This window comes from Salvelinus fontinalis, chromosome 40, assembly GCF_029448725.1.
Source record: "Salvelinus fontinalis isolate EN_2023a chromosome 40, ASM2944872v1, whole genome shotgun sequence".
NCBI classification, from domain to species: Eukaryota; Metazoa; Chordata; class Actinopteri; order Salmoniformes; family Salmonidae; genus Salvelinus; species Salvelinus fontinalis.
This window is the reverse complement of record NC_074704.1, coordinates 17,357,822-17,371,915: the sequence shown is the minus strand read 5'-3', so window position 1 is coordinate 17,371,915 and position 14,094 is coordinate 17,357,822. Positions and strand designations below refer to the sequence as shown.

The window sequence follows — 14,094 nt, the reverse complement described above, 5'->3', positions numbered from 1 at the left end:
AAGTGACTGAAAATAAATAGATTTAATGAAAGAGACTGCTTTCTGTTGTAACTGTAAACTGAGTGCTTTTTGACTTTTCTTTGTGACTTTCAACTGCTGCCGAGCAGCTGCCACAATAGACACTATACTGTCGTGTGACAAGGATTATTCGTCTCCCTTTTGGTCTCACTGACACAAAGGGGTGCTATAAAAGGCAACCTTCAATATCTCTCTCTTCAACATTCCCTCTCCAGGAAACAGGAAGTTCTGAGGTAGAAAGACAGACGGAGAAATCCATCTGGGGAATCAACTTGGTGTCTGAAGCACTGCTGTCAGAAAAACAGTTGTGAGAGGATTCATTTGGTGTGTGAGCGTGTGTTTGTTTGTGTCCTTGAAAGTGTACGTTGTAAAGGTAAGTTAGTCCTCGGTTGTGTGACGGTGTGTGCTGCTGTCTGCCTTGGACCCAACCGAAGGTCACAGTCCCAGCCAGACAAACAGTGATGAGTGATGAATACACACTGAGATAGATCTAACACCTCCTCTATCAGCAGGACACTGGGACATAAAGGACACTGCTTCAATAGTGGATGTCGTCTGACTTCGCTCTCTCTCTCTGTGTGTGTGTGTGTGTGTGTGTGTGTGTGTGTGTGTGTGTGTGTGTGTGTGTGTGTGTGTGTGTGTGTGTGTGTGTGTGTGTGTGTGTGTGTGTGTGTGTGTGTGTGTGTGTGTGTGTGTGTGTGTGTGTGTGTTCATGGACCAGGGAGATTGCTTTGGTTTGAAGTCAAAGTAGAGACATCCATCCAGGTCCCAAGAACGTGAATAGAATTGCCTTCATAAACTGGCCACTAGGGGGAACGGTGAGTGCTATTACTTTTAAGTAGGCTGTTGGCTTGCTAGGGCGTTGTGGACAGGGATGGTGGATGTTGAGCTCTGGCGCTGAGGGTTGCGTGTAAAAATTGGTTATAAGCCTTTCCTAAACTTTAACCCTTAACTTAACTGAGAAGTGAAATCCCCAGCCCGACGCAAGTGTTTGTAATTGAACTTATGGGGAGTTAGGTAACAGTGTCTCAACTTAAAACATCAAAAACCAACGTTTACGATGACTTTACACACATTTGGAAAAACATGGACAAACCTCAAATTTCAAAGTGAATCTGATAACTTGTTAGCATGGACTGGCGTGTGCACACATACTGTATGAGCAAAAATGGCTGAATCTGTAAAGGATGTTTTTTTTGTGTGTGTGTGTGTGTGTGTGTGTGTGTGTGTGTGTGTGTGCGTGTGTGTGTGTGTGTGTGTGTGTGTGTGTGTGTGTGTGTGTGTGTGTGTGTGTGTGTGTGTGTGTGTGTGTGCGTGCAATCATGTCTGGATGCATGTGTATTGTGTTCATCAATATCAGCTCAGAATTAACAGCCAGCTTCGCTCCACAGACGACCGCAGCCCCATTAATTCCTCCCACGTTCACGCATTATTCCAACCCGCCTTCAAATCCACGCAGAAACAATTGCAATTAAGGAAGAGAGGCTGCTTGTCAAAATGCATCTGACTGTGTAATTCAGAGTCGGCCACGGTCTGAACCCAACGTCTTAAATGCTTACTTATGACTTTACTAACTGGGGGGCAAAGAGCAGGCACTTAGGCACTATAGCAGAGCTGCTTATAGGATTTGTTTTTGTCTCTCTGTCATGGAAGAGATTAAAATAGAGTTACAGAAATGGGGAGAGAGACAGAGTATGATGTCACTGTTATTCTTTTGACTGGATAAAAATGCTAATCCTACAATATCAAGGAAGATAACAACCCCCCCCCCCCCCCCCCGACTGTATTGTCAGTACAGGATGACCGTGTCAAGACGCACTTGTGTCAACATTCTCTACATTGGATCTTTGTCATGTACTCTGACATGGAATTCAGCCTCAATACACTCAGACCAATAATGCACTTTGATTCAAAGCACTATTGGGGTTCCAATGGCTCTTTCATCCACATGTATACTTGTCACACACACACACGCTCCTTCAAAGGCCATGCCTGTGTCTCATCCCTTGTCCATCACACGCCATTCTAACTCCCTTGAGAACAGTCCTACTTCTCAAACCTCCCCCTCCTCTTCACCTTTCCCTGCAGATCAATACCACTTCATTTTATAATACCAGACATCCTAATACCCTGAAGGAGCGGTTGAAATTATCACCAGGGGAAAGAGCGAGAGAGAGAGACGTACACATGCATGCACACACTCCCAGAGAGGGTGGTGGGTGGTAGGAAGCCTGTCGAGCCCTTTCTCGGTGCCCTTGACCTTTCCTCGTGCCCTTTTCCAGTGCCCAAGGGCCTCATCTTTGACCTTCAGAGGATCACTCATTCATGGGAGAGCGAAGCTCAGACCCCTTGAAGAGTGGCTGATGACGATACCATGTCCCCCTGCTGTACAGAGCTGTCCACCTACTCAGTCCTCAGCCAACCAGCTACTTGTCAGTCAGCTGCTATTCTCTCTGTCTCTCTCTCCTCCTGTCTGTATACTTCATCTGAGGAGAAAGTCTCCTGTCTCCCTGTCTGTCTGTGTTTGTGGCTCACCTTCCCCTCTGCCTCTAGCAGAATACCTACCTGACCATACAAATCCCCAATGTGGTTCTTTCCTAAAGACTCCTTCTCTTTAATCGAATCTTGTTCATACTTGAAATTGTTGCCTCAGGCTATGTACTGTTTCTAAAGAACATCATGTTCGACATTGGCCGGGGAAAATTCGATGAAATAACTTCCATATGACATGTTTGTAAAGCCAACGCTGTACAGAGGTCAATACACCAAGTCTCCTTGCATGCCCGTTTATGAAAAATGAGTTGGTGCAATTACATTGTAAGAGGAATATAGTAATACAGTGTTATGATGAAAATACACATTTTGAAATATAAATACCAGACAGGACGGGAAGCTTAAGGGAAGAACACAATTGAAATAACGGTACCGTGTTTTCGTTTATAACCGCATTGTAATTCAAGGACCTTGAGAACGGAATGGTCATGCTTTTGAGTGAGATGAATTGCCAGAACAAAGGATAACGGATAGTCAGATAGGATACCACTTATTCATTCTGGTCAATTCAGTATACTGAAGGGACAACTCAAAGATGTTCCAAATCGAGACGGTTTTCTGATCAATCTATGTATCTCTGTATATAACGGATATACGGTTTAACATTCGATGACACATCTTCTCTTGCAAACGCTGATGAGAGAGGGTCACACAGACGAGCCCTCTTCCCCGAACTCACCCACCCCAAGACAAGTGTACTGTTACCGAGCGTCTGACCCCATGTCCCACCTCCTCAATAGAACTACTGCACTATACTGTCACATCGCAACAACAGCACAGCTTTAGATGGAGCTCCCTGTGGCTCCTACGACAGTTGAACCCGCTCTACAGGAGGGAGAATAAAGGCCCTTGTCTTATCTTCACTGCTTCCTCTACCTTTTTACAGTAAGACCCTCATGGCTCATTGGCTTCTCAAAGGCACTGTTTGCACAGAATAGGCAAGTGTTCAGAGATACCATGATTTACCATTTTATGTCTGACAGTGGCTGTTCAGTAGGTTGGAAAAGTTACTCAATGACAGGCATTTTAGTGGGCTTTATGTACGAACAGTACCTTAGTTCAGGTATTTTAGACTGACTGACAGAGATAGAGAGAGAGAAAGAGTGTGAGTACGAGAGAGAGAGAGAGAAAGAGAAAGAGAGAGAGAGAGAGGGAGAAAGAGAGTGTGAGTGTGTGAGAGAGAGAGAGAGAGAGAAAGAAAGAGCGAGAGAGAGATGGATAATGCAGGCGCTGGTGGTCTTACCTGTCCACGGCAGGGTGGAAGAGAGGGCGTCCATCTTGTGGGGACAGGTAGCTGTAGGAGGCTGACCCTCCCTCCACTCTGATCTTGAACAGCGACCCTGCATTCTGCAGGGAAACACAGACATTCAACGAGATAAGTGAGACACGGGATAAGACGAGAAGAGGTAAGATAAGACGCCATGAGATAAGACGAGACGAGGTAAGACGACACGAGACGAGATATCGTACATTTGCAGTGAAACTGGCTATGAATCTGAAAGCTGCTTGGTCACCACAATAGAGGTGGTCGGAAATGTTCAAACTGTGTCTATCATACAAGTGATTTGTAATACTGTAAGAACACTGCGGGAGCAAGCAGTACGGTATCTTTCTTTGGCTAAAATAAAAAGAAATCACAAACGGACATCGGTTCCACTCATAACAACAGCATTGTTAGCGGTGTCTCTGGCTCCACAGCTCCACCCTCGACTGAACCAAGGTGCATTAGGAGATGAATTAGACAAGAGGGGCTAAGTTATTAGAAGGTAGAGAGGAGAATCACGTTGCAAATTAAACCTAATGGTCTCATTTGGAATGAAGGCCGCTGGAGAATAGAGCCGCAGCCAAGCATACAGAGAAATAAATGAGTAATTCTGCGTCCCAAACGGCAACCTATTCCCTACATAGGGCACTATTAGAGCCATAGGGCTCTGGTCAAAAGTAGTTCACTGTGTAGGGAATAGGGTGTCATTTGGGATGTAACCTAGTTAATAAGACCGTAACCACCAAATGAAAACGGCAAAGAAGTATTTTGTTTGGGGGAGTGGACCATACATATGCGGTTGTGAGGTTACCTTTCGTGAGACCTTAATGAACAACTCTGCGTTGATGAGCAATTAGGCTGAGTTTATAAGTAAGTTTGAGGAAGTTTGAGGGAAGTTTGGAACTCGAGGGAACTTCTTTGGATAAGGGAGAGTGGAGTGAAAGTGAGTGGAGGTGTGTGTGTGTGTGTGTGTGCCCATGTTGAAGAATAGATAAACACCTGTTAATTTAATGCCTGTGAAGATTTCATGTCATACCACTGTCTTTCTGGAGGATATCTGTAATACGTTTCATCTGTCTGGATTAGAGACAAATCAAGCGGGATTAAATATTAAACCGACAAAGCCTTGAGGAGAGAATATCCTTATCTTTCTTTTCAGCAAATGTTTGTGTATTTGTTGGGTACAGACACAAATGATCAAAAAACACAGCTCGCGAGAACAACAAACTGTATGGTGCAGAAAATACACCAAGCCTGGATGACTTTAAGATCCTGAAGGCCATAAAGGCCATAAAGATCATCAAGGACAACAACCACCCGAGCCACTGCCTGTTCACCCCGCTATCATCCAGAAGGCGAGGTCAGTACAGGTGCATCAAAGCAGGGACCGAGAGACTGAAAAACAGCTTCTATCTCAAGGCCATCAGACTGTTAAACAGCCACCACTAACATTTAGTGGCCGCTGCCAACATACTGACTCAACTCCAGCCACTTTAATAATGGGAATTGATGGAAATTATGTAAAAATGTATCACTAGCCACATTAAACAATGCCACTTAATATAATGTTTACATACCCTACATTACTCATCTCATATGTATATGTATATACTGTACTCTATATCATCTACTGCATCTTGCCATCTTTATGTAATACATGTATCACTAGCCACTTTAAACTATGCCACTTTAAGTTTACACACCCTACATTACTCATCTCATATGTATAGACTGTACACTATACCATCTACTGTGGTCCCGTGTGGCTCAGTTGGTAGAGCATGGTGCTTGCAACGCCAGGGTTGTGGGTTCAATTCCCACGGGGGGACCAGGGTTCAATTCCCACGGGGGGACCAGGATGAATATGTATGAACTTTCCAATTTGTAAGTCGCTCTGGATAAGAGCGTCTGCTAAATGACTTAAATGTAAATGTACTGCATCTTGCCTATGCCGTTCTGTACCATCACTCATTCATATATCTTTATGTACATATTCTTTATCCCTTTACACTTGTGTGTATAAGGTAGTAGTTGTGTAATTGTTAGGTTAGATTACTTGTTGGTTATTACCGCATTGTCGGAACTAAAAGCACAAGCATTTCGCTACACTCACATTAACATCTGCTAACCATGTGTATGTGACAAATAAAATTTGATTTGATTTGGTCAAAATCACAGGTATGTGTCTAAAATGACACCCTATTCCCTATATAGTGCACTACTTCTGAACTACTTCTACATAGTGCACAACACACATAGGATCTTTTTCAAAGAGACACATCCTCTCTGAGCCTCAAAGTAATATGTCTTGTACATTCTGATCTGTCTTGTAGATTTGATCTAACAGTTATCGGCATACTGCAATCAAATCAGATTGCATTTGTCACATGCGCTGAACACAACAGGTGTAGATCATACAGTGAAATGCTTACTTACGAGCCCCTAACCAACAATGCAGTTTCCCCCCAAAATATGAAAAAGAAATAAAAGTAACAAGTAATTAAAGAGCAGCAGTAATATAACAATAGCCAGACTATATACAGGGTGTACCGATACAGAATCAATGTGCGGTGGCATCGGTTAGTCGAGGTAATTGAGGTAATATGTACATGTAAGTAGTTATTAAAGTGACAATGCATAGATAATAACAGAGAGTAGGGGGGAGGGGCAATGCAAATAGTCTAGGTAGCCATTTGATTAGATGTTTAGAAGTCTTATGGCTTGGGGGTAGAAGCTGTTTAGAAGCCTCTTGGACCTAGACTTGGCGCTCCGGTACCACTTGTCGTACGGTAGCAGAGAGAACAGTTTATGACTAGGCCTTCCTCTGACAACGCCTGGTATAGAGGTCCTGGGTGGCACGAAGCTTGGCCTTAGTGATGTACTGGGCCGTACGCACTACCGCCTGTAGTGCCTTGCGGTCGGAGGCCGAGCAGTTGCCATACCAGGCAGTGATGCAACCAGTCAGGATGCTCTCAATGGTGCAGCTGTAGAACATTTTGAGGATCTGAGGTCCCATGCCAAATCTTTTCAGTCTCCTGAGGGGGAATAGGTTTTGTCGTGCCCTCTTCACAACTGTCTTGGTGTGCTTGGACCATGTTAGTTTGTTGGTGATGTGGACACCAAGGAACTTGAAGCTCTCAACCTGCTCCACTACAGCCCCGTCGATGAGAATTGAATGAGTAAGAATGGGGGCGTACTCTGTCCTCTTTTTCCTGTAGTCCACAATCATCTCCTTTGTCTAAAGTTGACACAATGCTGAAATGACTCATATGTAGGTGGGTACTAAAGCTTTTATGTAATGTGGGATCTAACGAGTGCAAGATCTGACCTCTACAACACATGGTGTGGCGAGGAACTTACCAAACCATAACAGACACTTCTCCTCACATGTACTTATTTCACTGGTGTATTGCCTGTAAATTACGAATCTTTAAAGCAATCTCTTCCTTCCTCTTTCCTGCTAGAGGGCAGTTCTGGTGGTGATACAGGGTAGTGCTCAAAACAGTGCCTTCAGAAAGTATTCACACACCTTTCATTTTTCCAAATGTTGTTGTGTTACAGCCTGAATTTAAAATCGATTAAATTGAGATGGTTTGTTATTGATCTTGTGGTCCCGTGTAGCTCAGTTGGTAGAGCATGGCGCTTGCAACGCCAGGGTTGTGGGTTCGTTTCCCACGGGGGGCCAGTACAAAAAAGTATGAATGTATGTACTTGTAAGTCGCCTGGATAAGAGCGTCTGCTAAATGACTTAAATGTAATCTAAAAACAATACCCCATAACGTCAACGTGGATTTTTGGTTGTAGATAATGCCATATATATTTATAAAAGAATTCAAGCTGAAATGTCTCGAGTCAATAAGTATTCAACCCCTTTGTTATGTCAAGCCTAAATAAGTTCAGGAGTAACAATGTGCATAACAAATCGCATAATAAGTTGCATAAATTAAATTGAATTAACATGATTAAATAGACAATTACACACAATACCCCATAATGTCAAAGTGAAATTATTTTTGGGGCAAATCCAACACAACACAGATTTTATAGTGGTGGCTGCATCATGTTATGGGTATGCTTGTAATCTTTAAGGACTGGGGAGTTTTTCTGAATAAAAAGAAATGGAATGGAGCTAAGCACAGGCAACATCCTAGAGGAATACCTGGTTTAGTCTGCTTTTCACCAGACACTGGGAGATTAATTCCCCGTTCAGAAGGACAATAACCTAAAACACAAGGCCCAATCTACCCTGGAGTTGCTTACCAAGAAGACAGTGAATGTTCCTGAGTGGCCAAGTTACAGTTTTGACTTAAATATCCTTGAAAATCTATGGCAAGACCTGAAAATGGCTGTCTGGGAATGATCAACAACCAATTTGACAGAGCTTAATGGACAAATGTTGTACAATTTTGAAAAGAATAATGGACAAATGTTGTACAATCCAGGTGTGGAAAGCTTTTAGATTCACAGCTGTAATCGCTGCCAAAGGTGCTTCTACAAAGTATTGTCTCAGGGGTGTGACAATTTATGTAAATTATATATTTCTGTATTTTATTTTCAATACAACATTTTTTTCTTCTAAAAAACTTTCACTTTTTCATTATGGGGTATTGTCTGTAGATCAATTTAACCCATTTTGAATTCAGGCTGTAATACAACAAAAATGTGTCAAGGGGTATGAATACTTTCTGAAAGCACTGTATGTTGTTGAGAAACCTACAGGCGGCGCCATACCATTTTATGAATTTCCTCTACCACAAAACAAATATGAATGACATAAGAAAGCCAGACAAACTACACTTTGAATGGAAAAATCCCCCAGAGAGTCAAACAAACACCTCAAATACAAGTAAATACCAAACAATAATTCTGTCCTGAAACTTAACTATGCATTCCGTCTGCATACAGCTTTACTATGAATGAGAAGTAAAGGGAAACAGACAGTGCAGTTGATGGTCACACAGGTTGACAGAGTTAACTTGACAAGGAGCTTGTTGCCGTGGAGATACAGATCAGTGTGTCAACACTAGGTGTAAAGAAATAGTTCCTTCTCTGTGGGAGTAGGACCTTGTCTGGGGCTTATCAGCCTTAGAACTACCTGAGACTTTGAGCCCAGGGCTGTTTGCTCTGGATAAGGCCTCCTTGTCAAACACTGCACTATCACCATGGTGTCTCCCATAGCGACAGGGCAGCCCGCCTTAGGAGCTGAGGATAGTTGTGTATAAAAAGGAAGGGTCAACGTGAAGTGAGGGGGTCATTGTGGCAGTGTTGAACTCCCTTGTCTATAGCAGTGGTCACCGACTGGTCGATCTCCAAGGCATTCCTAGTCGATCGCCCACCATTTATGTAAAAAACCCAACGATAAAGCCTTACGTTAATATTTTTTTAATTTGTCTCACGCTGTTGGCGATAGGTGCACCCGATTCAGCTGCCCTGCGCGCCGGGTAGGAAACATGTTCCCATTTTGAACCATTTCATATGTCTGGAGGTACAAACTCTGTCTTCCCGGCGGGCCCGGTTGGAGCAAATCAAGTGCACTATAGGCCTACCGCTGGCCAATCGGATGTCTGCAGTAACATAGAAGGCGTAAAAGAAAGCAACAGCAAAGTTGAGACTGATATTTGTAAACGTTTAAAACCATGACTAGAGAGAGACTGTCAATGAGTACAGCAAACAGCTGCTGTTTTTAAACGTTTAAAACCATGACTAGAGAGAGACTGTCAATGAATACAGCAAACAGCTGCTGTTTTTAAACGTTTAAAACCATGACTAGAGAGAGACTGTCAATGAATACAGCAAACAGCTGCTGTTTTTATGACTGGGTTCATGTTGAAGTTTTTACTCAGCACTGTCAACACTTTGATAAGCCATGAAATGTGCATTCTCCCTACTTCCACTAGCGCTACAATCAGCACTGCAGCTGCAATGAATGAGTACCAAAGTGTATCCGTAGGCTTGCGTTGTTGTTATTAGCGGCTTGTGTCTCTTTTAATAGCGAGGAATATTTCAGTTTCTCTGTGCATTAGATAGAACTAATGCGGTCCGAGGCAACATTCGCCATCAGCTGGAAGACGGTGTCCCTTTTTTGGTCAGTGTCAGCGGAGGAAAGGGTGAGCGGAGGGACGTTGAGAGGTTGGACCCTCAGTCTGCTGCTCTCTCCCTCCGCTGAGACTGACCATCAGATGCAGGCTCCATCAGCCCAGTAAAATAAGAAAAAGCGAATTATATAAACGTACGCTCACTCAGCTGTGCCTCACAAGTAATACAACAACTGATCTATTACTGGTGTGATCATATAGCCTACCTCAAATGTTGAAATAGGAAATAAAAATGGTCTGAGAAGAACAACAATGCATTGGCAAGGGCAATATACAGAGATAATGTTTTGGGCCTATAGCCTACTGCACAAACCTCACTACTACAGTACCGTTTTTAACAGGTTAATGTGACATAGGCTTACGTTTTAAAGTCACGTCCCCAACAAAATGTAACGCTAGATCTCGGCTTCCGTTTTGACTCAGAAAGTGATCTCGACCCAAAGAAGGTTGGTGACCACTGGTCTACAAAATAAATAATGCATGTGTACCAAACCATGGTTTCTGCTTAATGTGTGTCTAGAGTAGCCCTACAGTGTATAGTGGATGCAAGATGGTCAGGGAAAGGGGCTCATTGCTTACAGTACTTATGTCTATAGTGGATCCACTGTGACAAACTGAGGACATACCGGTCTACGTAACAGCGGTCTTGTCTTTAGTCACTCCCTGTATCCTGGATCAAATCTGTGTGTTATCAGGGCAGAAGCCACAGTGTGATGTATGTATGCTCAACCCCACTCTGCTCAGTGCATCTAGAGTTAATTGCTATGGTGAGAGAACAATGGGGCTGTCCGGGCCGCTACATTATCTATGGTGAGAGAACAATGGGGCTGTCCTGGCCGCTACATTATCTATGGTGAGAGAACAATGGGGCTGTCCGGGCCGCTACATTATCTATGGTGAGAGAACAATGGGGCTGTCCTGGCCGCTACATTATCTATGGTGAGAGAACAATGGGGCTGTCCTGGCCGCTACATTATCTATGGTGAGAGAACAATGGGGCTGTCCTGGCCGCTACATTATCTATGGTGAGAGAACAATGGGGCTGTCCGGGCCGCTACATTATCTATGGTGAGAGAACAATGGGGCTGTCCTGGCCGCTACATTATCTGCTGTGCCACTGCTCCTTGTGTCTCAGGCAGAGTCTAAACTGACTGGGTGGAAATGGACGGTCCTGAGACAGTCCCTACGGCCACTCCGGTTAATTGTAACGCCTCCCGTTTGTAATTAAAGCCAATTCCCTCTCATGATGGGGTTATTTTATCCAGGAAGTTGTTGAGGACTCAAGAGCACACACATGCACACACACGGTGGCTTGTGTCTGAAGAGTGTCTGCATATGTCACTCTTCAACCGATCGCTGCCTGCACCTGCCCGCCTGTCCAAAATCACTACTCTGGAGGGCTCTGACTTAGAATATGTGGACAACTACAAATACCTAGGTGTCTGGTTAGACTGTAAACTCTCCTTCCAGACTCACATCAAACATCTCCAATCCAAAGTTAAATCTAGAATTGGCTTCCTATTGCGCAACAAAGCATCCTTCACTCATGCTGCCAAACATACCCTTGTAAAACTGACCATCCTACCAATCCTGGACTTCGGTGATGTCATTTACAAAATAGCCTTCAAAACCCTACTCAATAAATTGGATGCAGTCTATCACAGTGCCATCCGTTTTGTCACCAAAGCCCCATATACTACCCACCACTGCGACCTGTACACTCTCGTTGGCTGGCCCTCGCTTCATACTCGTCGCCAAACCCACTGGCTCCAGGTCATCTACAAAACCCTGCTAGGTAAAGTCCCCCCTTATCTCAGCTCGCTGGTCACCATAGCAGCACCTACCTGTAGCACGCGCTCCAGCAGGTATATCTCTCTGGTCACCCCCAAAACCAATTATTCCTTTGGCCGCCTCTCCTTCCAGTTCTCTGCTGCCAATGACTGGAACGAACTACAAAAATCTCTGAAACTGGAAACACTTATCTCCCTCACTAGCTTTAAGCACCAGCTGTCAGAGCAGCTCATAGATTACTGCACCTGTACATAGCCCATCTATAATTTAGCCCAAACAACTACCTCTTTACCTACTGTATTTATTTATTTTGCTCCTTTGCACCCCATTTTTTCTATCTCTACTTTGCACCTTCTTCCACTGCAAACCAACCATTCCAGTGTTTTTTTTACTTGCTATATTGTATTTACTTCGCCACCATGGCCTTTTTTATATTTTTATTTATATATTTTATTTGCCTTCACCTCCCTTATCTCACCTCACTTGCTCACATTGTATATAGACTTATTTTTCACTGTATTATTGACTGTATGTTTGTTTTACTCCATGTGTAACTATGTGTTGTTGTATGTGTCAAACTGCTTTGCTTTATCTTGGCCAGGTCGCAATTGTAAATGAGAACGTGTTCTCAATTTGCCTACCTGGTTAAATAAAAAAATAAAAAAATAAAAAAATGTGTGTGTGTGCGTACTCCCGGATGTGTGTGTGTGTGTGTATGAGAGAGTCACTAGATCATGAGGATCTCCACCACTCTCCATTAAGTGCATATTAGTAGGCTGAATGTTATTTCTGGTAGTAGCACTAGGTAGGAATGTACTACTGTTTCAGGTAGTAAAGAGTAGGAACCAGTAGTAGTAAATGAATGGTAGTGACCAGTGGTGCCAGTGTTAACTAACCTGAGCCTGTGCTCCGTTCAGCATCAGGTAATAGAGCTTGCTGAGGATACTCTGCTGGAGCTGATCCCAGGACAGGGTACGCTCCTCTCTCATGAGGAAGGGAGGGCCGAACCTGGAGGGGGAGAAGGAGTGAAGGAGAGAGAGAGAGAGGGAGAAGGAGGAGGGGAGAGAGAGAGGGAGATGGAGGGAGGAGAGGGACAGAGAGGAGTGGAGTGGAGGAGGAGTGCAGGAGAGGAAGATGGAGTAGGGGAGAGGGAGAGAGGAAGAAGAGGTAGAGAGATGAGAGAGAGGGAGGAAGAGAGAGAGGGAGACAGAAGGGGAGAAAAAATACAACGTTATTCTGCAGTTGTTTGAGAGAGGCAAACATATGTTTGGATTTGCACAAAGTAGAGCACATTACAACCCTGTGGCCTTTTGAATGTGAAACGTAGTTAAGCAGGTCTCTCAACTCAACATGTATTTAATGACCACAGGACTACAAGTGAAGAGAAAGCCAATATTTTCAATGCAGCATTGTAAGCATATTTCAGGCATGAGAACATTTTGGCTGAGAACGTGGTTTTTTAAATGATGGATTTACATTCCCAATAGCATTGTGTGGATTTGAGAGAGAACTAGTCAGTGATCCCAATGAGAAAACCTAGAAGAAAACACTTTCATTCAATGAATTGAACATATTTTCCATCTACTGCTTAGATTGGTTTTCTCATAAAACCAGAGGAGGCTGTTTTGAGACTTCAGTGTGTGTGTGTGTGTGTGTGTGTGTGTGTGTGTGTGTGTGTGTGTGTGTGTGTGTGTGTGTGTGTGTGTGTGTGTGTGTGTAACATAGTCTGTCCTCACGACCAGCGCCACCCCGTCCCTCAAACCGGTTTATTAGAGTGAGCAGGTAAGCCATTGGCCCAAACTCTACCCCAAAGATCTATGCTCACCATCCATTGAAACGTTCTGTTAGACACAAGGTGAGCCCAGGGTGAATATCCTCAAATGATGACCAGGATGTAACGACTCAATGAGCTCGTTACCTGGACACATTCCTGGAGAATCTCTATTGCATTTTAGTCCAGGACTGAGCTTAATCTGTGTCTGTGAAACTGGCCAATATCAACCACAGCAGCGCATTAACACCAGTATGTGGTTATGATCTGTAGGTTTTTCCTCTGTTGTAGAGACAGTTGGGGGGGGGGGGGGTTATGTCAAACAGGCAGCAATCTGGGCCAACCACAGTTGACATGTGCCAGTTAGGGGGCATACACAGACCACCAGTCTCCCCATGGGGTGAAACAGAGACACACAGGGCTGAGATTGGGCCTCCACAGGTACTCAAATATCCTCCTGACATTAACAAGCTGACCGTGGGAATATCCTCCTCTGTTTCCCCGTACACACACACACACACGTACGTGCACAAACGAGCATACACACTCAAGAGGAGTGTGTGGAGGAGGGAGCACAGACAGGATATGACAGCATACAAAAC

General features: G+C 44.0%; 1 protein-coding gene across 2 annotated transcripts in view; it reads right to left on the bottom strand.

The window, feature by feature from the left end:
- LOC129839744 (ubiquitin carboxyl-terminal hydrolase 43-like) overlaps positions 1-14,094 on the bottom strand; it is a 131,241-nt gene that overhangs the window by 17,357 nt on the left and 99,790 nt on the right. For both annotated transcript variants that reach the window (XM_055907353.1, XM_055907354.1), the window contains exons 8-9: positions 12,618-12,729; positions 3,815-3,918 (exon numbers count right to left, since the gene is read on the bottom strand). In XM_055907353.1, the coding sequence (XP_055763328.1) occupies positions 3,815-3,918; positions 12,618-12,729 (216 nt within the window). The remainder of the gene's footprint in view (positions 1-3,814; positions 3,919-12,617; positions 12,730-14,094) is intronic.